The sequence below is a fragment of the Amblyraja radiata genome, chromosome 3 (assembly GCF_010909765.2).
Source record: "Amblyraja radiata isolate CabotCenter1 chromosome 3, sAmbRad1.1.pri, whole genome shotgun sequence".
Lineage (NCBI taxonomy): Eukaryota > Metazoa > Chordata > Chondrichthyes > Rajiformes > Rajidae > Amblyraja > Amblyraja radiata.
In genome coordinates this window covers 31,729,235-31,753,907 of record NC_045958.1, presented here as the reverse complement: position 1 = coordinate 31,753,907, position 24,673 = coordinate 31,729,235, and the positions used below count along the sequence as shown (strand labels likewise).

The window sequence follows — 24,673 nt, the reverse complement described above, 5'->3', positions numbered from 1 at the left end:
TCAAATAAGTATAAAATATATTGGACCACATCATATTCTAAGATCCTATCAGATATGCCTGTTAACCAAACTATATTGTAAATAAAATGTCATTGTAACTGTGATTTGATGCATGCAATTTATCTCTTGGATTGCACTTGAATGATGTTCTTTATTCACAAGAAGTAATTAAAATCTGTTGTAAAATTTTAAGATTTATTGATTGGTTTTAACGACAGTAAATCATCAGTCCCATGCATCAGTCCCTCTATCCCCATCATCTATAAGCTGCGCCACCTCTGGGCATCCGTGGTCGAGCTCCATAATATTGCTGTGGTCCAGGATACCGTGGTTGGCCTGGCAACTGTCCAGGGTTTCTTGGCCTTGGTGGTCGAGTAACAGCGACCCGCGGTGGAGCAACAAGTCTCATTCCCCTGTCACTGGGTAGACAAGCACTAGGATTTGAAGGCTGGTTAGAAGAATGAATGGCATTTCGTATATTGTCCACCTGACCAACAGTTGCACGCGTGGTATCTGCATGGAAAACAGGGATTTAGGTGTTCTTTACTATAAATACTTTTCAAATGCATTCACCTTCCTCAAAATTGAAAAGGAATATATTATTAATCTATACCAATTACGAATCACTTGCTGTTTTGTTCCTCTTCTGAATATCTCCCTCCTATTGGGTGCCACCTATTTCTTATTCATATGCAGCCCTTTGGATATATTATTTGAAGATATGATGATATATTCCACATTTGCAAAGCCAATGTGTTGCTGAACATTGTCGACACCTCACTCAATCCCTTTTCTGACTGATTCGTCACACTCCTTTGACAAACTCCAGTGATGGATGAACTGACATTTCCGATTTAACACAAAATTAATCAAATTCACTGTCTTCATTCCATTCTGACCACTGTTTTTTCTGGTCTCCCCGGCCACTGTTTGATTTAGTAATGGACTGTAACATTCCTTGGCATTGTATCTGATCACAAACCAAGCTTCCGGTCGCATAACTGTTGCCAACACCAAGATAAACTACTTACTTGGAGACACAAGGAACTGCAGATGCTGGAATCTTGAGTAAGACACCAAGTGCTGGAGGAACTTAGCAAGTCAGACAGAATCTGTGGAGGGAATGAATCAGTCTAACGAAGGGTCCCGACCCAAAACATTGCCTGTGACCATTCCCTCCACAGATGCTGTTGACCTACTGAATTCCTCCAGCATTTTGCATTTGCAATCAAGATTCCAGCATCTGCAGTTCCATTTTACTGCTCCATTGTGAATTCCCCTCATAGTATGTTCTGTGAAATCCTCTCACATTACTCCCCCTCTGTGATTCCTCCCGCTTTCCTGCATCAATCTAAAGAAGAGTCCCGATCCGAAACGTCACCTGTCAATTCCCTCCAGAGATGCTGCCTGACCTCCTAAATTCCCCCAGCACTTTGTGTTTTGCCACTTATAGAAACATAGAAAATAGGTGCAGGAGTAGGCCATTCGGCCCTTCGAGCCTGCACCGCCATTCAACATGATCATGGCTGATCATCCAACTCAGTATCCTGTACCTGCCTTCTCTCCACACCCCCTGATCCCTTTAGCAACAAGGGCCACATCTAACTCCCACTTAAATATAGCCAATGAACTGGCCTCAACTACTTTCTGTGACAGAGAATTCCACAGATTCACCAATCTCTGTGTGAATTTTTTTTTTCACATCTCGGTCCTAAAAGACTTCCCCCTTATCCTTAAACTGTGACCCCTTGTTCTGGACTTCCCCAACATCGGGAACAATCTTCTTGCATCTAGCCTGTCCAACTCCTTCAGAATTTTGTAAGTTTCTATAAGATCCCCCCTCAACCTTCTAAATTCCAGCGAGTACAAGCCGAGTCTATCCAGTCTTTCTTCATATGAAAGTCCTGCCATCCCAGGAATCAGTCTGGTGAACCTTCTCTGTACTCCCTCTATGGCAATAATGTCTTTCCTCAGATTAGGAGACCAAAACTGTACGTAATACTCCAGGTGTGGTCTCACCAAGGCCCTGTACAACTGCAGTAGAACCTCTACTTTCCTGTTCTTGCCATCAAAGTGGATAACCTCACATTTATCCACATTATACTGCATCTGCCATACATTTGTCACTCACCCAACCTATCCAAGTCACCCTGCAGCCTCCCAGCATCCTCCTCACAGCTAACACCGCCCCCCAGCTTCCTGTCATCCGCAAACATGGAGATATTGCATTCAATTCCCTCATCCAAATCATTAATATATATTGTAAATAGCTGGGGTCCCAGCACTGAGCCTTGTGGTACCCCACTAGTCACTGCCTGCCATTCTGAAAAAGACCAGTTTACTCCTACTCTTTGCTTCCTGTCTGCCAGCCAGTTCTCTATACCATTGTTTTCTCATCTGTTCCACCCCTATCTCAGTTCATTTGCTACTAATCCTAATCCATGCTTTGATTGTTGGCATACTTGATATTACAATGTCATAATAATACTTTGGTAATTATCATCAAGGTCTACCTGTTCATTTTCAAATATGTTCTTCATTGCAGGTCCAACCAAAGTGTTTCATACTTCTCCTTGAGTCATACAATTAGAGAGATACACACACAGAAACAGGACCTTCATCTCATCAAGTCCATGGCATCGACGAAGCACCAAGTGTAACTCTAATCCTACCCAAACCCACTTTACTCTTTGCACTTAACTATCAACTCCCAGTTTCTACCAATGGCGGCAAATTACAATGAATGGTCAACCAACCAACCCGCACACGTTCTGGATAAGGGTGGAAACTCGAGCATTTGGAAGAACCCCATGCAGTCACAGGACAAACATGCAAACACCACGCAGAGGTCAGGACTTGACCCAAGTCTCCGGAGCTATGGAGCAGTAGCTGAACTAGCTGTGTCACTGTGTCACCTTTACATTGAATGGCATCATATTTTCGCTTTCCTGTCTATTGTATCCTGAAGTCTTATAATATCTTATGATTATTCACTATTCTTATTCACGATGTCTTATGATTATTCATTATTGTGGCCTTGTCAAACATAAGTTTTAGCACTACACGCTACGAATCCCAGTTGTGGAGACACTGGTATCGTTGTTTCGTTGTAGGACATTGATCATTCTTTTTTATTCTGGATTTTAATTCATGTATTGTGTTTTTTTTTAATATATATAATTTATGATGCTTTTTTGGTGATATACTGAGATTTTATATGTATTTTATGATGTTTTTATATGCAATGTATTTTTATGTAATGTTGTCCCTTGTCTGGACCTTGAGTCTGAAATAAAGTTTATTATTATTATTACTAAACTATCAAACTTGACATTATCTATGGTTTATAAAAACCGAAAAGCTGATTAATGCCAAAGATTTCCTATTCTGCACACTCACAGTGAGTATTAGTTGCAGAGGTGTTAATACCCTCTCCCACTCATTTTAATGCCAATTTGGAACTGTTCTTTGCACTCAAAATTCCGCCAAACTCTTGTGCCAGATTTCACAGCTCCATTTTACTCCAATATTCTACTATAACAAAGAAAATGCCTTTCCAAATTACAGAGAACTGTTTTCAGCGTTCTTTTTACCGTTAATCTCAGTTCATTTTCCATACCATTTTTCATTGAATTTTGCATTTGTTCCATTTGATTTGCTGCAGCATCAGCATTCTTTTTGCTCTTCTTTTTGTTTTCTTCACTTTGCTGTTAATAATTCAATCAAAAAAAAGTTATTTTTAAAGCACAGTCAGGGAGAAATTCATTTTCAGTTGTTTGTATTAAACCCACACTTTAGAAGTAGCTAAATGCTTCTCAAAATTGGTTTTAACCACGTCAAGAGTTCTGGAACCATACCTCTAGCTAGAAAATAGCATGTCACTCTGCTGGTTAGGAAAGGTGAGAAAAGGAAAGCAAGGAAAGAAATAATGACCAGGAGAAAGAGGGGAAGTCCTTGAACCTGACCAGGCTAAGAGACTGTCTGATGGCAGGCGATGAGGATAATATGCAGATGTACTAAGTGACAACGTGAGGTGAACAGCTTTGCACAGGAATTATGTTGGAATTGATTTCTCTAACTTTGTAACCCTTGCTTCCCCCTCTCTCCATCCATCCCCCATCCAAGTTGTACCAGCTTCAAAGTTGTCTTGTTGACTCTCATTGTTTGTAACTCGCTTTCACTTAGTCGCAAGCTAACAATGGCCTGTTTCCTTTATGTTTCTATGTTTCTATGTTTCTATCATTGTTACAATTTTGCATATCTTACATTAATTTGTTCTATATCTCTCTAAATCACCGTCTATATCTCTCGTTTCCCTTTCCCCAAACTCTCAGTCTGAAGAAGGGTCTCAACCCAAAACGTCACCTATTTATTTTCTCCAAAGATGCTGTCTGACACATTGAGTTACTCCAGCTTCTTGTGTCTATCTTTAGTTTATTTTAGTTTAGTTTAGTTCAGTTCAGTTCATTTTAGTTTAGTTTAGTTTAGTTTAGTTTAGTTTAGTTTAGTTTAGTTTAGTTTAGTTTAGTTTAGTTACACCCTAGTTTATGGGTTAACTGTTCAGAAGTTTTTTTATCAGAGTGTTTTGAGCATTTGCCTTTTTATTCATTTAATGAGGATCGGGAGATTGAATTCAATTCACATTAGGTTTAATCAATATGCCTCTTCCCCACTCTCCTCATGTTGAAGGATATGATATGATCTGATGTGGTGGGTATCGATCCAGACCTGTCTTTAAGACATACAGATGACATGAAATATTTAGGACAGACACAAAATTTCCAACAGGACAATATGAGAATGTAAGAACATCAGAAATAGAAGTCGAAGTAGGTCATTTGCCCCTTTGATTTGGTTTTAATCCTGCTCCACCAGACAACAAGACCATGGGTTACATTCTAGCTCAAGTGCAAGGGGCTGTGTGGATATGTATGATTATGTATTTACAGCTTGCTGTGCATTTCCATGCAGTATTGGCACATAATGTCCTAAGTCACACAACATTCATACATTTGGAAGTGCAACCTATTGTCATGGCAGGAGCTCTTAAAATGTTCCCTATCTTGACAACTGCTGTTTCAAATTGTGATGTTATTGGTTCAACTTTTTATTAAATGGCTTCATCGGGGACTGATCATGAAAATGCATCCTGAGGGACAAAGTGCATCATGCGGTCAGGGGTTAGCACGCGAGGCAAAGAATAGAATGTCTGGCCCACCTCCCATCAATGAATGTCATGCCCATCACTTAAGACCATTGATTGTTTTCACTGGAATGGTTCCCAACACTGGATTAGGTAAGAACAGGCCTTGCACTTGAATAGACTTTCTTACTTCCTTTAAGGTATGCTTTTGGTGACAAGACCCAGATGGTTTTTGAAAAGCATACACAGGCATAACCGTTGCAGCAGTACATCTAAACATGCATCACACAACAACTGACAACACTGTTCCATTTCAGCTGCATCTGAATATGAGCATAACAATGACATTTCATTGCCGTCTACGTGCGCACAGAAGTGCTGATCACATTTAGTGATCACATTTCCATTTCCAAACGACGGCATAAAAACATGCATTATTTTCCTTTATTAATGCAAGTACTTACATTTTGTAATTTCTTCTTTAGTTCCAGGTTTGCAGCCTTGTATGATTTAGAAGTTGTCTGAAGATAATATATAGCCAAACTACAAAATGGCAAGAATTACATTATGGTTAAATTCTCTAATCTGACAGTAGGAGTTTGCAATTCAAAAAATAATTGAGCTACGTGTCACATAGGTATAGAGGAAGTTCAGACATTCAATTACCTTGAATTCATTAATTATTACAATTGATAACGTCCAGTTGTACATTTTTTTCCCACAGACCTAAACATTTGTGATATTAGTTCAAACGCAATGTTATTTTAATTTTTATACAGTTATTCCCAAGTATATTTGGTTAGGTTTAAATGATTCTCTTCTTACGATATTAATTATTATTTCACTAAAATTCATTCTCTTCCAGCCCCAAACACAACCAGTCACATCATCCCTTCCTTTATCAATGGCTTGCTGTGCATTGGTTGTTGGTTAGACCTTTATCACCTCCTTCAAGTTAGTGTATTATGAGTCCTTGCAATATCGTCCACTATTAAATTGCAGAGTTCTACAGTGAAGACTAATAATATCCTTACTATAAAATCTAAATTTGCAATAGATTTTACATTAATGATACATAATATTTTGGAAAAGTATTGCAGATCAAATCTGGGCTTTTCAGATCAACAACCCACTATCCAAACAGCTGAACTATTGGGCGGACTACAGTTACAGGAATATTTCTAATGTATACATAGCAAATTTGCAGATGACACAAAGATGGGTGGCAGTGTGAACTATGAGGAGGATGTTCATAGTCCAAAGATAGCGGAGTCAGGGGATATTGGGAGAAGGCAGGAACGGGGTACTGATTGAGGATGATCAGCCATAATCACGTTAAATGGCGGTGCTGGCTCAAAGGGCCGAATGGCCTACTCCAGCACCTATTGCCTATTGTCTACTGTCTATTGATGTGATGAGGATGCAGGGTGACTTGAACAGGTTGGGTGAATGGGCAGATGCAGTTTAATGTGGATAAATGTGAGGTTATCCACTTCGGTGGCAAGAACAGGAAGGCAGATTATTATCTGAATGGTGTCAAGTTAGGAAAAGGGGAAGTACAACGAGATCTGGGTGTCCTTGTACATCAGTCACTGAAAGTAAGCATGCAGGTACAACAGGCAGTGAAGAAAGCTAATGTCATGTTGGCCTTCATATCAAGATGTGTTGAGTATAGGAGCAAAGAGGTCCTTCTGCAGTTGTACAGGGCCCGGGTGAGACCACACCTGGAGTATTGTGTGCTGTTTTGGTCTCCAAATTTGAGGAAGGACATTCTTGCTATTGAGGGAGTGCAGCGTAGGTTCACGAGGTTAATTCCCTGGATGGTGGGACTGTCATATGTTGAAAGAATGGAGCGACTGGGCTTGTATACACTGGAATTTAGAAGGATGAGAGGGCATCTTATTGAAACACATAAGATTATTAAGGGATTGGACATGCTAGAGGCAGGAAACATGTTCCCGATGTTGGGGGAGTCCAGAACCAGGGGCCACAGTTTAAGAAAAAGGGGTAAGCCATTTAGAAAGGAGATGAGTAAAAACATTTTCATCCAGAGAGTTGTGAATCTGTGGAATTCTCTGCCTCAGAAGGCAGTGGAGGTGGATTCTCTGGATGCTTTCAAGAGAGAGTTAGATAGACCTCTTAAAGATAGCGGAGTCAAGGGGTATGGGGAGAAGGCAGGAATGGGGTACTGATTGTGGATGATCAGCCATGATCACAGTGAATGGTGGTGCTGGCTCGAAGGGCTGAATGGCCTACTCCTGCACCTATTGTCTATTGTCTATAGCTGAAGATATATATGACACATTCAAAATGACAAACTGAAAAAGACAGGTTAAATTGAAATACTTACACCATGAGTAAAATGAAAGAAAGAATCAAACCAGGATTGGTTGCTGCACTGAAAACTTTTGCAAACCAGGCTGGAAAATCATTGTCCAATGTTTCTTGAATAACATCAAACATTCTATATTTCCCACTGTAATGTAAAAATCACAACACATTAATCACCTTTGCTTTAACCTGCTATGATATTTACTTAAAGCCAAAGTCAAATGTTTCTTTGATGGTTATTTCAGTAAAATGTTTTCATAGCTTTTCCTGAATTTTCATTGCATTTTCCTAGACTTGTACTAGAATTCAGCAGATTCACTGGCAAAATAATACAGCTTTTAACTATTAACTTGATCAATTAACCTCTCATTGGACTTATTCAGAACTAACAGCTTCAACCACGATAGCAGGAGGGGTGCCACAACTTAAAGAGTATTGATTGTAAAATTGACAGTGCTCTTCCCCAGGTTGCTCTGATGACCACTGCCAGGTACGTGAGATCAATGCCACAATGCAATTGGAGACATTGTTAGTTTTGAAGCAAAATTATTCACCTAAATGGTCCACAATCAAAAGATGGTGGTATCGAAACAATTGTGTAAACCGCAGGCAGTGTTGACAGGAACAAGATAATCAGCAGCATAGCCATATAGAAGTTATTGGATCTTGATGCCTTAAACACTCGCTCATGTGGAACATTGGTACACATAACAGCCCAACACTGTAAGTACATGGAAGCCAGGAGACGTAAAACGTTGATAGCTGGAAGGCATGGAGCGTAAAAGGCACCCATCCTATGGAAAATAAAAGGAAAAGGAATTGTTGCTTTATGTTCCAACATTACAGATCTATTTTTCTTCAATTACAAACAGCAAAGATAATCCTATTGTGTTTGAGTTTAGTTCACTGTTACATGTACATTGAAAAGCATTGGTTGTGTGCGAACCAGTCAGTGGAAAGACAATACTTTTGAGCCATCCACAGTGTACAGATACATGATAACGGGAATAAGGTGAGTAATGTTTAGTGCAAAATAAAGCCCAGTAAAGTCTGATCAAAGATAGTCCAAGGTCTCCAATAAGGTATATAGTAGCTCAGGACTGCTCTCTAGTCGCATATAGGATGGCTCAGTTGCCTGATAGCAGCACTTGGTTCCATATTATTAAACTTGCATGGATGCATTTGAATAAATCAAGAAGGATTTTTAAGCAATGTGTGGTTTCCCTGGAAATTATTATAGTGATAAAATATGCTAATTAATTCATTGGCTGTTTTAAAGAACAATCTGATATGTTAAATTTGTCTTGAAATACATTTTTCCATTGGATAATAAGATATGTTGTTTTTTCTTGTCCTGCTATTCCCAGTAGGGAATATCTATTTATTTAAATTAATTATTTTAATTAATTGCCCTCTGTTCATAGAGTCATAGAGCTATACAGTATAGAAACAGGCCCTTCACACCACCTTAGTACTTCTAATACTTATGTTAACATATAAGGTAAGGAGTTATTATTAATTAACAAATCTTATATGTCTGCAGGTCTGTAACCACCAGGGAACATTAACAAGCAGGATTTTAAAGCAGCAACAATATTCCAATAGAATATTTATCTCTTGGAAGTAACTGAAAATAATGTCATTCATTTATTCAAAGCTTCATCATTTTGACTATTTTTAATTCAGCAAAATGCATCTGGGATTCCAATAAATTATTTAATTCAGTTATTAATTTTTGTAAAGTCATCTATACTCATATTTCAATTTAAAAAATCCAAATTAATTGGAATATCTGTTAATAACATAAAGTCTAAGCATTACTGTCTAGGAGGCCCTGCAATAATGACAATATCAAATAAGAGGTGTAGCAGGAGGTTAACTTGCTGCCTTCTTCTCTTAGCTGAATGAACCTTTCATTTTTCATCTTGCTAGGATCTTGAGCTGAATTACGAAGGGTTTGATAATAGATGTTGGCTTCAGTTTCTTGAGGGCTATGTGAAACACAAGTTGAAAATAAATATCTCAGAATGTACAACCTTCCTGCTCCACCCACCATATCATGCCTTGATTGAAGATCAAACCCAAAACGTTCCCGCTAATGTCAAATTCTCCATAGGAGGGCTAAACAAAAATAATAACTTTTTTCAATCATTTCTGCCAAATATTTATCATTATTTATAATTGTTCATATTATGTTGTACTTTTGTTACAGGCAGTGCATGCATGTGTCTGCATGTCTGTGTGTCTGTGAAAATATAAGTCAGTTCTTACAAATCCGTACTCGAGATCCCAGCACCAGCAATAGTTGATGAATCTGACAAATACAGCACGAAAAAAATCCCCGACCAGTATAGTTATGACGGTAGTCAAAGTATCTGAAACGGTGAGTCGCACAAACTCCTGCAAGAAGGCAGAATTACACAGTGACATTGGTATATTTCTCAGGTTCCAGTAAAAATGGTTATTATCATAACACAAGACTTGTTTTGCCCTTGAATAAGATCAAACCAAATTAATGTTGCAAGTGAAAAATTAAGATAACTAAAGGCAAAATTACACCTATTTCCCTGAAGGCAGTATTAATACAGAAGGAAGAATTACAAGGTTAACGCTCAAGATATTTCTGTTCCTTACTAAATTTGTGGATCTAATAACATTGTATTAACTGAGGGCTGAAAAAAAATAGTTTGGGCCATTCCTAGGTTAAGCTTATGACCCTACTCACCCCACCCATACTTCTTGTCATAGACTGTATTCTGCATTCTTTCAAATAAACAACTCAATACTTTTTTTTTAATGGTTTAGTCCACTTTGTTTGCTGCAAAAGCTGTCTGTTGGTAGATTTAGGATAGACACAAAGTGCTGGAGTAACTCAGTAGGTCAGGCAGCATCCCTGGAAAGAAAGGATGGGTGTCGTTCCGGTGATGACCCTTTTTCAGACTGATGTACATTTCATTAATCAACCTCCTGAAAACCTAAACCCCACTACAATGTACAACTTATTTCTGGAGATCTTGGGAACTTGAGTTCAAATGACAGAGATCTTGGTGCTTAAAGTTAGCAGTCATTGTTTTAACAAGAGATACCTGTCCCACCATCGTCTCCCAACAAGGTCCTCTAGGTACAATTGCAGGATCTACGTCTAATGGAGGACGTGTTGATGAGTTCCCTAACCATGTTCCATTGTAAAGACTGTTTTCCCAGATTGTGATATTGTATCGAATAATCTTCTCTTCTTCCAGCTGAAATTAAAGAAGCAACCTGATGTAAAATAACTCCTTCAGCTTGAAATGTAATGTTGAGTGTGAAGATATAACGATAGCTGTTGCATTATTCTTACCTTGAGATTAATTTCATCCAACAAAGCAATAATAAATGTGTAGAGATTACCAAGAAACAAAGCAAAAATGCGTCCCAGTTGCCATTGGAGTGCAATCCGTGGGTGGTAATTTTCTAAAGGACTGATGATGTCAAATAACATTGGACAGAACATACCCAGCAGTGACATTACCATATTTACCTAACAAAAACAACATGTTAGCACATATTGTAATAACATCACGTACAGTTTAATCAAATAAATACTGCTGAGCATCAGTATAATATTTCAATCATTTAAAAAACAATGATCTGACTCAACATGGATAGGCCAGGTTTGGAGGGATGTGGACCAAATGCTGGCAGGTGGGATTAGTGTAGCTGTGACATGTTGGCCGGTGTGGGCAAGTTGGGCCAAACAGCCTGTTTCCACACTGTATCTCTCTAAGAGAGAGTTCAATATAGATCTTAGGGCTAACGGAATCAAGGGATATGGGGAGAAAGCAGGAATGGGGTACTGATTCTGGATGTTCAGCCATGATCATATTGAATGGTGGTGTTGATTCGAATGGCCGAATGGCCTACTCCTGCACCTATTTTCTATGCTTCTATGTTTCTATGTTTCTATGATTCGATGACTCGATGACAAATATAAAATCTTCAGAATAATCATATCCAATCATAGGTTTTAATCCCAATAACATTTAATAGGGCAATGTTTTTAAAAACATCATGTGAAAACAGAAAAAATGCAGAGAAATCCTAATACTTAGTTATGTTACTGATTACAGATGTTGAAGAGATTCCACATTGAAGAAAATTAGGTTGGACACTAACTTCATTTCTTTCCCACCATCCGTAGTCTTCCAGTCCTTGCTGTGCAAACTTCTGAGACCTTCTGACGACATAGAAAATCAAGTAGCCACTTCCAGCCAAAGTGAGGAGCACCAAGAAATTGGCAAGAACCCGTAAGAACCTAGTTAAATGGATGTTTCCTTCTTTCCGATTCTCTTGTTCTTCAAGAATGGATTCCTGTGTTGAAGGAAATTATTTCAAGTCATATGTAAATGTCCAAAAGTACCTATCCGCAAGAAGGCTTGCAAATTTTGGGTGAATAGGTTATGTTAGATATATTTTTAGGTTCACTAATCTATCAGTGTGCAGCAGAATGTGAACAGAATTAGCAAGTGTTCGTCTATAGTTGTGTGGAAGATCCGTGCCTTATCAATACTAATCCTGTAGGTGTAAGCAGCTTGAAATCCAGCAGGGGTCACATATCACATTGAGGATAATAAAAACGCCTCAAAGAAAATCAATTGAAAGATTGCTTGATGAATATTTTAATAACTTTTTTTATGTCAATGATAAAATGAATTACCCATAAGAAAATGTCTTCTATACCTGTGAAAAAGTGTGGAACTAAACAAACTATAATCCCAAAATTGATTTTGTTATGTTATCTCAGACCTATATATGCTTTAAATTCATTAACAGCATTCCCCTCTTCTCATTTCCTTGTGACCTATTCACTCATGTGCCCATCAACTCTCTTTTGATTCATTTCATGCCATTTACTGACACTAAGGGTTAATTCACTGGAGCCAATTAACCCACTCACATATTTTCGAGATGTGGAAGGAAACAGGAGCATTTGTGGAAACATGTATAGTCATGAGCAGAACATGCAAACTCCACCTAGACTTGACCTGAGGTTAGGTTCCTTGGAGCCCGTGAGGCTGCAACACTAGATGGGTTTGATGCACAGAGTCTCTTGCCCAGAGTAGGTGAATCGAGGACCAGAGGACATAGGTTTAAGGTGAAGGGGAAAAGATTTAATAGGAATCTGAGGGGTAACTTTTTCACTCAATGAGTGGTGGGTGTATGGAACAAGCTGCCAGAGGAGGAAGTTTTTTTGTTTTTTTTAAATATTTTATTTTATTAGAAGTACAGTCATATGGCACCAAAGTGCCTAATATATATTTTCATAATACATTTTATGTACAACTTCTTTTTTTTTTTTTGTTACATTGAAAAAAGATTAGAATAAGAAAAATAAGTTAGATAGTAAACGATAGAAAGATGTGAAATATATAGTGTGTGAAAAAAGAAAACGAGTAAATGAAGAAAGTTGAGAGAGAAAATAGAGAAAATAAAATAAAATAAAAAAGAAAAGGAGATCATTATTTATAATCTTGACCAACCCTCGTCCAGTCCTGAAACAGTTATTTTTTTACAATTGTGTTGCACCATATGATTCCAAAAAAACAACGAATGGAGACCAACTCGTTATGAATTGGTCTGATTTATCCATTAGGAGGAATCGCATTTCCTCAAGATGAGCGGTGTCCAACATACTTGCAATCCACATTTTAAGCGTTGGTATTGATGTACCCTTCCAAAATTTAAGAATTAATTATTTTGCTATTATTAAACCATAGTTAAGGAATAGATTTTGAGATGTGTTCAATTTATTCCCATCTTCCATTACGCCAAATATAATCATTTCAGTATTAGGTTCCATTCTTGTCTTGAACAATTCTGTAAATATTTCAAAAATATCATTCCAAAATCTATAAAGTTTTATGCAGGAAACTAAGGAGTGTGTTATAGTTGCCTTTTGGGCTAGACATTTATCACAAGTGGCGGATATATTTGGATAATAGTTGAGGGACTATCCCAACATTTGAGAAGCAGTTAGACAGGTATGTGGATATGACAGGTTTGGAGGGATATGGACCAAATGCTGGTAGGTGGGACTAGTGTAGCGGGGACATGTTGGCCAGTGCGGGCTAGTTGGACCGAAGGGCCTGTTTCCATACTGTATGACTCTATGACTCTAATTGCTGTACCAATCTGCTGTCTCATTGCCCTGTCATATCCTTTAGTAACCTTTTTATCTTTTCAAATCTCTATGGGGAATCAAATGATAATCAATTTACTAATCAAGGATTATTGATTGTGCACACTTTAATTTTATAAGTATTGTTGTGGCACAGGTGATTTATTTTAAGCAACAATAATCTTACATTCAAAAACTGACATTGGACGATTCTCACCTCCTCTACCAAATAAGAATGAAACCTAGGATTTGATACTCTGAACAGCATTCAAAGTAGTGGCCATTACTAAAAAAATATGACTCAAACAAATCACTTGATGTCTGAAGTACAATGCTAAGTTCAGAGAATTAAACTTTAAGAAGGTATGAATGACAACAGCAAAGTAATATGTACCTTAAAGCTGGTGGTGATGGAAGCAAATTTGTTATCTGCAGTTTCTGCATTGCCTATCAAGTAGTCCCAGCTTGTAAACAACTTCCAACTGAAGTTAAAGCTTGTGTCATCTCCTCCGCCCTCCTCATTCGCATTACTTGCCATTCTGTGAAGATATTATAACTTTATCTTAGGGGTGTAATGACAGCTAATTCATTATCATATTCAAGGACACAAGAACTATGTCACAATAAGATTTAACTGGCTGCTGGGTATTTGGCAGCAAGTTATGTAGTGAAAAATATAAAACCAAGTCCAATTACAATGACACTCAACCTTTTTCGTACTATTACACACAACAAAAGCCCTCCATTCACTCAGTCAACACCTGCCACAGCTATGAATCACGTCTTCTAATTCCCTAATTATGAAGAAAGACTGGATAGACTCGGTTTGTACTCGCTAGAATTTAGAAGATTGAGGGGGGATCTTATAGAAACTTACAAAATTCTTAAGGGGTTGGACAGGCTAGATGCAGGAAGATTATTCCCGATGTTGGGGAAGTCCAGAACTAGGGGTCACAGTTTAAGGATAAGAGGGAAGTCTTTTAGGACCGAGATGAGAAAATCATTTTTTACACAGAGAGCGGTGAATCTGTGGAATTCTCTGCCACAGAAGGTAGTTGAGGCCAGTTCATTGGCTATATTTAAGAGGGAGATAGATGTGGCCCTTGTGGCTAAAGGGATCAGGGGGTATGGAGAGAAGGCAGGGATGGGATACTGAGTTGGATGATCAGCCATGATCATATCGAATGGCGGTGCAGGCTCGAAGGGCCGAATGGCCTACCCCAGCACCTATTTTCTATGTCTCTATGTTTACCTCCTTACAGAAAAATAGATGCCACACATTGCCTATGTCTATGTTTTATCGGTCTATGATATGGGGAAAAAAGGAACAAAAAATGAAATGCAAAAAGCATCCCACAAGTACTTATTCACTACTGAGATGGATGTTTTCAATACTGGAAAAAAAATTCATAACTTTCCTTTACTGTAGAAATAAAATGAAAAAACTTTGAACTACTCCCATGAGGAATTACTAACATTCAAATCATCCTGTTTACTGCAGATGTGCGGAACAAAATGGTTTGCAAATAAGTCAATAAAAAGCGGCAATTAACGTTCAAATAATGAAAAGAACACGCCATGATCAAGACAAAAACTGATTAGATGTGCTTATCTTGATTGAATGTAGTGGTGCAGAATGACATGAGCCCCACAGAATGAAACCTGACATTCTCTCCATTATTTACCTACTCAACACATTCTTCCCTTTAACTTTCTTACTCTAGTTAAGCAGTCTTTTGTGTGAATATTGACCATGGGTACAGGTGTCAGGTGTTATAGAGTGAAGGGAGGAGAATGGGGTTGAGAGAGAAAGAAAGATAGATCAGCCCATGATTGAATGGTGGAGTAGACTTGATGAGCCGAATGGTCTAATACTGCTCCTATCTCTTATGAACCATTCAAGAACCTCGGAAAAGAGAATCAAACAATGTTGCTGAACAAGTTGACCTCCACTATTCGATTCTGCGACAACAGCTTGATCAATCCATCTGTCCCAATTTAATAAAATAATCTCTAATTACTTGAAAAAGCACAGTATGAGATTCAACCCTGGTTAGTTATATTAAATTATTTTTAAATAACTGAAGTGCAGATATACAAATGAAATAAGGAATTTCTCAACAGGAGATTTTTATGATTTAACAAGTTCTGATCGGGTTGGTCTGAAAAATATCATCCCAAACTGATGGTGACCCACATTAAGAGCTTCTGTACTTATTTCCTCTCAGTGTCCATTAGCTCATAGCCCCAAATGAACATTGTGCAATAAATAGTGTTGATATATCCATGTATGCATTTTTTTCCTTTTTACACATTTGTTTAATTGAAAAATCTAAAGTGAGATTTATAATTTGATAATGTGACAGCCAGAAGCAAATGGCAAAATTATTCCATGCGATTCATTCATGCTGCGATCAGGACTCATCAGCAGATGTACTTTTTATGCATTTGTGAATCACATTCTCCCATAATTGCAGCTCCATATTGACCTTTAGCTATCTTCTTGCTTTTTTATTCTCCAGTTAATTAAAAATTTGATGAGAAGAAGCAGTACCAGCGATTTAATTAAACGTATTAGCTGCCTATATGAAATCAGTTTTCTTATGATGATGGGGCAGGTTGAAAGGTGCTGCTGTCAGGTTAAATTAAAATGCTACTGAAAGAGTGACAATCACTCCAGGGGCAACTCTGCGGCCACTTTGAGTGACCAACACAGCACAGTTATTTGATTAGATTATACCCACTATTGCAATGTGGCTAAGTTTTGAGTCAATCCAATCTCTGTGTGACTATGTAAGTGGGATAGAAGTCGATGGTAATGGGGTTATTTCTATTATGGCTAATGTGTCTATGTCCTGATTTTCTTAACATAATTTCAAAACGGGAAAGCATGATAGTTACGGTTTTAATTACAGTTGTCAGCTTCATAAGGCCTGATCTGACTTTAGTCTGACTTTAGTGGCTAAATGCCAATCTAAAATGACAACATTATCTTCACAGATGAAGTCAACAATGGTGAAATAAAATGTAATAAAAAGGAACTGCAGATACTGGTTTATACAAAAGATTGACACAAAATGCTGGAGTAACTCAGTGGGTCAGGCAGCATCTCTGGAGAAAAAGGATATGTGGCGTTTCGGGCTATGTACCTTCGGACATGGTGAATGATGAAATAAACCTTGGCCCATTCTATTTCTTGTGTGCCAATTTCATTTTCTTTTAAGATCTCTTTTTTCATTAATTCATGGTGCCACAAACTTGACATCCTTTGGCTGATTTGAAACTTTGGTCTAATACTTTGAAACTTTGGTCACAATAAGATGCCAAACAAAGTTTTTCACTGACAATAATAAAGATAAACCTAGATGTAGATGCTCTGGGGCTCACTAAAGATTATTAGATGATATATTATGCAGACAGTATTGCATTTATCCCAATATACAGCAGATACTATTGTCACCCCTATCATCAACTGATCTCACATCTTAATTGACATTACAATTTATTTGAAACCAATTTTGATCCAAATATGTTATTATGTAAATTACAGATCAATATTAAAATTATTTAAAAAATCATGAAATTTGAATTTGGTGTGTAGACTGTTTGGACCACACTTCCAAGAAAATATTTTAACCAGGAAGATGGAACTTACGTTCTTATCACCACCATGAAGCTGTATCCTATTATACCAATTCCCACCAGGAAGTAACTCAAGGGAAGCCGGTACTTCAGCCACCCAATTGACCTCTGATGATTATAGTAACCGTAGAAAAGGACGGAATATTGTGCATAGCCCTAGCAAAAGAATAAATAATTTACAAACTGTTTTCTTCACACCAAATGGTCAAAGCTCTTACATTTAATTAATTCATTATGTCATGGAGTTATAGAGCACAGGAACGGGCTCTTCAGCACAACTCATCCATGCTGACCATGTTGCCTACCTGAGCTAGTCCCATTTGCCTACTTTAGGTCCACATCCCTCTCTATGTACCTGTCAGAATGCCTTTTAAATGTTGTAAATGTATCCACCTCCCCCGCTTCCTCTGGGTGTTCATTCCATATACCCACCACCCGCTGTGTGAAAATATTAACCCTCTATGTACCTGTATATGTTTCCCCTTTCCCCCCTATATTTCCCCTGTGTCCACTATCACCTTAAGCCTATCCCCGCGGTTTTTAGACTCTCCTACATATTTCCTTACAATAATGGAGGCATTTCAGGTCAATGGGATTATGCCAATGCTCAGCGCACCTTCATTAATCTAATTTCTTAACATATTTCCCTGCAACCTATTCTCTCACACAAAATCATCAACTTCACCCATAGCCCAGATACTATCTCCAGTGGCAGACTAACCTGCACATCTTTGGGATATGGGAGGAAACTGGAGCACCTGGATGAAATCACATGGTTGCAGGAAAATGTGCAAACATCACACAGACAGCAACAAAGGTTGTGTTTAGTTTGAAGGTAGACACAAAATGCTGGAATAACTCAGCGAGACAGACAATATCTCTGGAGAGAAGGAATGGGTGATGTTTCTGGGTCGAGCCCCTTCTTCAGATTATGTTCAGTTTAGTTTAGTTTGGAGATACAGCGCGGAAACTGGCCCTTCGGCTCACTGAGTCTGCGCCGACCAGCGATCCCCACACACGGACACTATCCTACACACACTAGGGATAATTTACAATTTTACCAAGCCAATTAACCTACAAACCTGTACGTCTTTGGAATGTGGGAGGAAAAAGGAGCACCCGGAGAAAACCCACGCCGGTCACGGCAAGAACGTGCAAACTCCATACGGACAGGAACCATTGTCAGGATCAGACCTGGGTCTCTGGCTCTGTAACGCAGCAACACTACTGCTGCGCCACCGTGCCGCCCACAGATTAGGATCCATTTTGTATCACTGGTGCCATCTGCACTTATACTACAATGAACTAAAAATTAAAAATACATTCTGGCACAAAATATCTTCTTCACAGACATAGTTCTTAAACAAAAAAGTTAAACTTACCCCAAAATCCCACAAAGTGGCAAAGTTCATGGCCGAGTGCTGTTCATTCTTTGGAACAGTTTTTCTAGGGATGCTACCATAGGGCTTTCCCATTAGAGCCTAAAATCAAAATATTGAATTATTTAAGCCATACCTTAGAAAACATGAAGTGCACTTCCATATAACCATTCCAATCTCAAAAACTGATGTGATATTTAAATAATAAAATTAGAACTTCTTCGGTACACTGCAATTGCTAATTCAGAATACGCAACAACACAGATTAATTTAATAATCAGATTGTTATTGATGGACAATATTTGGATTTGAAGCTTTTCTTGGTCTTTTTCTTTCGGTCGTAAGTTCCAATGCAAACAATTTTCTTGGATATTTTTTCGGTTAGCAGCTGTAACATGCAGAAGTTCAGCAAAATCCAGATATTAATGTGGTTTCCTTTGTTCTTAGAATCATAGAATTATACAGCACAGAACCAGGCCCTTTGGCCCAAGATGCCTACCTGAACGGTTTCAATTTGCCTCTGTTTGGCCCATATCCATGCACCTGGTCAAATATCTTTAAGCAGTGTAATTATACTGGCCTCAACCTTATTGTAATATTTCAGAAGGGACAAATAAGATTCTTGCTGCTGGCCTCCAATGATGTTTGCCTTTACTTCCTTCTGCAGTTGTACAGAGCCCTAGTGAGACCACACCTGGAGTATTATGTGCAGTTTTGGTCCCCTAATTTGAGGAAGGACATTCTTGCTATTGAGGGAGTGCAGCGTAGGTTTACAAGGTTAATTCCCGGGATGGCGGGACTGTCATATGCTGAGAGAATGGATCAGCTGGGCTTGTAGCTTGTACACTCTGGAGTTGAGAAGGATGAGAGGATATCTCATTGAAACATATAAGATTGTTAAGGGCTTGGGCACACTAGAGGTGGGAAACATGTTCCCGATGTTGGGGGAGTCCAGAACCAGGGGCCACAGTTTAAGAATAAGGAGTAAGCCATTTAGAACGGAGACGAGGAAACACTTTTTCTCACAGAGAGTGGTGAGTCTGTGGAATTCTCTGCCTCAGAGGGCGGTGGAGGCCGGTTCTCTGGATGCTTTCAAGAGAGAGCTAGATAAGGCTCTTAAAAATAGCGGAGTCAGGGGATATGGGCAGAAGGCAGGAACGGGGTACTGATTGGGGATGATCAGCCATGATCACATTGAATGGCGGTGCTGGCTCGAAGGGCCAAATGGCCTAATCCTGCACCTATTGTCTATTGTCTATTGTCTATTGTCTAAAGGGCAACCACAATAAGGTTTTAACCCCACTCCTTGTGCATGATACTCCAGTCTCAGGGCCAATCCACTCCATCCAGATTCACTGAGCTGATATATGACTCAGACAACTCTCTATTGAACACATTACCATGAGTACATAAAAAGCAGCAGAAGGTGACTGTCTGTAAGTTCATCTGAATTTTATATCAGCGGTTGTAAATAAATCAAGCCTAGGTTCAGCAATGTGAACAGTGCAATCTTGGCCCAAGCACGTTTGACTCCATGATCTTACAAAAATGAGCCAGTCAAACTCTCAGCTGCACCTAACTGTAAAATGTGAAGGCTGCCAGGCAGGAACTGGGCAGGCTGCCGAAACGGACCTGCAGGGCAAATCCTTGACAGTTACAAAGAAGGCTGAGTAATGTTTGCTAGGTAACAGTATGTTGCCATTAGCTTGTTATCGAGTGGCAGTTTCCTGGAATTCCATCACCAATAAAAGAGTAGTTCCATTGCAAAGAATGCAATAATTCATACACTCCATCTACTCTCAACAACTAAGAACAGGTAATTACTTAATGTTTGCTCTATATTCTCTACGAGAAGATATGGTTAAAAAAAACGACTCCATGAAAACTATTCTGGAATACGGACTTTAAAATAGGGGAACTGTGCCGTGGATAGATCTACATCTCCGAATAAAGATTTGAAATTTTCTCTTTTAGGGGGCCTTCTCTCCTATTTCTACTTTCCACTTTTTCTTTTTTTTATATACACACTTCACGTTTTTCTATTCTCTACCATCTATTTTTCCTCTTTTTCCCCTTTCTATTGTTTTCTTTTTCTTGTCTTGCTTACTTCCTTCTCAAAACATAAAACTAGAGGTTGTACATAGAATGGATTACAGTATGACATAGTTGGCACCTAAAATTAGGTTCCACTGTACTGTTTTGTACTCTATTAACTTCTAATAAAATAAACAACAACAAAAAATTGGGGAACTGAGTCACAGCCATTGTTCCTACCTATAGTTATAACATTACTTGTTCCAGACACTTCAACAATCTGTCCAAACATGTATTGGCACATTTAATTGAGAATGCCATCACTCTGCAAATAATAGGTCAAAAATTGCTATCATTAGATACCACTGGTAACTGGGTTTATAAGCAAAAAGAAACATGAAATCAAACATTTACAGCCACAGTACATACTATAATTCAATGGGGAATAACTCATCTGTAGTTTTTGCCTGATCTTTCCTTCACAGGTGTAGGATGCAATATAGTCACAGTTGGGGATTGTCGAGCTCTCTGAGCTATTTATTTGAGAACGTGTCTGGTAGTAAAAAGCAACAGAAAATTGACACAAAAACGTTTTGGGCTGACACCCTTCGTCAGAATCTTTGGGTCTGAAGAAGGGCCTTGACCTGAAAGGTCGCTTATTCCTTTTCTCCAGAGATGCTGTCTGACCCGCTGAGTTACTCCAGCTTTTTGTGTCTATCTTTGGTTTAAACCAGCATCTGCAGTTCCTTCCTACACAGTAAAAAGCAACATTTTGATCAAATATCCAAGTAACAAGTAACGTTCATTGTCTTATGAAACCATGTTCATTTTGTTGAAGGAATTCCATAAACATTTAATTAGAAGCTTTTCAAATGAAACTATAAACAGTAATTAACTTTACCTCTGGGATCATGACCAAACCAAATGTTAATCCAAAGAGAACCATATTGATCCCATAGATCCATCTCAAGAATATGAAATATGAAGCAACAGAAGATCCAAAATGACCTAGTAAAGCCAAAATAATATGGTTATAACAAGCTACAAAAAGTCCAATATACCTATGAAGGAAAAATTGGAACTGACATGGTGTATCTGGATTAGTAATATCACAGTACAATAATAGTCAGATAAGAGGAAAATATTGATTTACATCTGGAAGTGATGATTTTGATGGTACCAAGAAAGTATATTTACACACCTTTAATGAAAAAATGTCAGAGAGAACCCTTCTTGAGATTCATCCACTATCTCCAAGAATATAGTTTTAGAACAGCATAGTAAAAACATGTCTATCCACTCTGCATTTCTTGCACAAGATATCTGTGCCTCTTAGAACATATAACATATCAACAACCAGACAGCATAGGTTTATGATGAGAGGGAAAAGATTTAATATAAATCTGAGGGGCAGCTTTTTTCACAGAGGGTGATGGGTATATGGAATGAGCTGCCAGAGGAGGTAGTTAAGGCAGAAAACTGTAACAACATTTAAAAGATTTTTGGACAGGTACATGGATAGGAAAGGTTGAGAGGGATATGGGCCAAATGTGGGCAGGTGGACTAGTGTAGATGAGGCACCTTGATGAGCATGGTCAAGCTGGGCCTAATCAAGTCAAGTCAAGTCAAGTCAAGTAGCCTTTATTGTCATTCAGACCTTACGGTCTGAACGAAATTTTGTTGCCTTGCAGTCCTACATATAGTAAAAATGACAAAAACACACAATAAACACAAATTAACATCCACCACAGTGAGTTCACCAGGCACCTCCTTACTGTGATGGAGGCAAAAATCTTAAGTCTTTGTCTCATCCCTCCTTCCTTCTTATTCTCCCTCTGCGCCGAGGCGATCCAGGCTTCAGATGTTATGACCCTGCCGGGCGATGGTAAGTAATGTCAGTCCCGCGGCTGAATCCGAGCTCCGCGAAGGGCCGGTTCAACTCCGCGGCCCGGGGTGGTCGAAGCTGCCGAAGCTGTGGCCCTCCAGTCCAGCGGACGCAGCTGTTGTCGCGGGAGCTCCGGAAAACAGGTCACCTATGCCCCAGGAGCTCCCGACGATGTCGTCCACTGGGCCCGCGGTCGGGTCGAGTGGCCGCTGCCGCCGGAACACTGCCCCAGCTCCGAGGCCGGGTGGCCGCTGCCGCTGCCCCAGCTCCGAGGTCTGGTCGCCGCTGCCCCAGCTCCGAGGCCGGGTCGCCGCTGCCGCTGCCCCAGCTCCGAGGCCGGGTGGCCGCTGCTGTCAGAACACCACAGCTCCGGAGTCGAACCGCTGCCCCAGCTCCGAGGCCGCCAGCTCCGCTATTAGGCCTCGGCGCAGGCGGAGATGGAGACGGGGGATACGACAAGAGAAGTCGCATCCCCCCGAAGGAAGAGGCCAAAAACATGTTTCCCCCCCCCACCCACACACACATACACAACCTAATAAACCAAAAATTAACTAAAACAGGACAAAAGAACAAAACAAAAAAAGAAAAAAACAGACGGGCTGCAGGCGAGCCGCAGCTGCTAAGGCAGCGCCGCCAAATAATAGCCAGGCCTCTGTGTCTATCTAAAAGCCTCTCAAACCCTCTTCATTTCTGCCCTGGTAACGCGTTCCAGACATTCACCACCCTATGTGTAAATAAAACGTACCCATCCCTTTTAAATGTTGCCCCCCTCATCTTAAAGCTGTGCCATCTAGTCTTTGACATTACCATTCAGGGAAAAAAGTTTTGACTGTCTACCCTACCTATACATCTCAAAAATGTATAACCTTCTATCTGGTTTCTCCTTAATTTCCAACGTTCTAGAGAAAACAATCTAAGTTTTCTCAATGCTGCGCCAGGCTTGGAACCACAAAGAGGAATGTGTGTCCATCCTAGCTTTGTGGAAGCGTGGTTTTGAAGTGTTCATGCACTAAAAGTCAACATCACTCACACTGGTTCACAATCCAGTTAGGCCTTTAGTTCTCAACCCTGTCATTGAATAGCAGATAGCTTTGATATCTTATCCAGCACTATTACATCTACTCCTATAAACTACACTTCCTGCAAAAACTAGATCAGACTACATGAGAGGGAGAGGGAGAGCAAGCAATTTGAGCTTCCAGGATGTAATTAGATTGTTAAAAAAAATCCTATCCCTATTCCCCTCCTGGGCTAAGTGATAATGGTGTCCCATCCTGGGACATATTGAACTTACCTTCAGATTCCACAGTCTGACTGTGATAAACAAAAAATTCTGGAGTAACTCAGCAGCTCTGGAAAAAAAGGAATAGGTGGTGTTTCAGGTCAGAACACTTCTTCTGACTGAAGAGGTCTAAATAAGGGTTCCGACTCAAAACATCACCTATTTCATTTCTCCAGAGATGTTGCCTGAATGGCTGAGTTACTACAGCATTTTGTGTTTATCTTTGGTATAAACCAGCATCTGCAGTTCCTTCCTACACAGTCTGACTGTGCAGAGGTAGAATAGAACATTGTTGGTACTTTTTTTTCATGTATAGGTAATGTAAAAGTTAGAGGAAAAGACACTGGAGTAACTCAGTGGGTCAAGTAGCATCTCCCAAGAACACAGATAGCTGATGCTTTAGGCCCAGACCTTTCTTCAGACTCACTTGGGTCCTGATCCAAAATGTCACGTATCCTTGTCCTCCAGAGATGCTGCTTGGCACACTGAGTTACTCCAGTCTTCTGGAGTACTTTGTGTCTTCTTTTGCAAACCACCATTTCCAGTTCCTCGTTTCTAAAAGTTACAGGGCTGCTTTAACCACCAGCAAGAAAAAACATGTGGAGTGTGGAACAAATACAAATAGTAATATCTGGCAAAATTTCTGCAAAACAATTGAATGTTTCAATTTCTGAGATTCATCACACATATCCTATTCAACTGTTTTTTTCTACAACATAAGGGAGATGGGATAAGGGTGGTTGTGGAAATGTGGACAGAAGGATGCTATCTCCTCAACCTTGACCAAAGGAAAGTTGGCAATTTAATCTTGAGGACCTCT

The 24,673-nt window shown here is 39.3% G+C and overlaps 1 protein-coding gene across 1 annotated transcript in view; it reads right to left on the bottom strand.

Annotated features, from left to right (window-relative positions):
• Positions 1-256: 256 nt before the first annotated feature.
• Positions 257-24,673, bottom strand: part of LOC116971538 (transmembrane channel-like protein 1) — a 39,054-nt gene continuing 14,637 nt past the window's right edge. The window contains exons 8-21 of the mRNA XM_033018777.1: positions 21,588-21,694; positions 18,656-18,754; positions 17,287-17,429; positions 14,026-14,170; positions 11,630-11,824; positions 10,815-10,994; positions 10,561-10,716; positions 9,746-9,874; positions 9,528-9,595; positions 8,029-8,268; positions 7,494-7,619; positions 5,608-5,686; positions 3,620-3,707; positions 257-513 (exon numbers count right to left, since the gene is read on the bottom strand). Coding sequence (XP_032874668.1) covers positions 257-513; positions 3,620-3,707; positions 5,608-5,686; positions 7,494-7,619; positions 8,029-8,268; positions 9,528-9,595; positions 9,746-9,874; positions 10,561-10,716; positions 10,815-10,994; positions 11,630-11,824; positions 14,026-14,170; positions 17,287-17,429; positions 18,656-18,754; positions 21,588-21,694 — 2,012 coding nt within the window. The remainder of the gene's footprint in view (positions 514-3,619; positions 3,708-5,607; positions 5,687-7,493; positions 7,620-8,028; positions 8,269-9,527; positions 9,596-9,745; positions 9,875-10,560; positions 10,717-10,814; positions 10,995-11,629; positions 11,825-14,025; positions 14,171-17,286; positions 17,430-18,655; positions 18,755-21,587; positions 21,695-24,673) is intronic.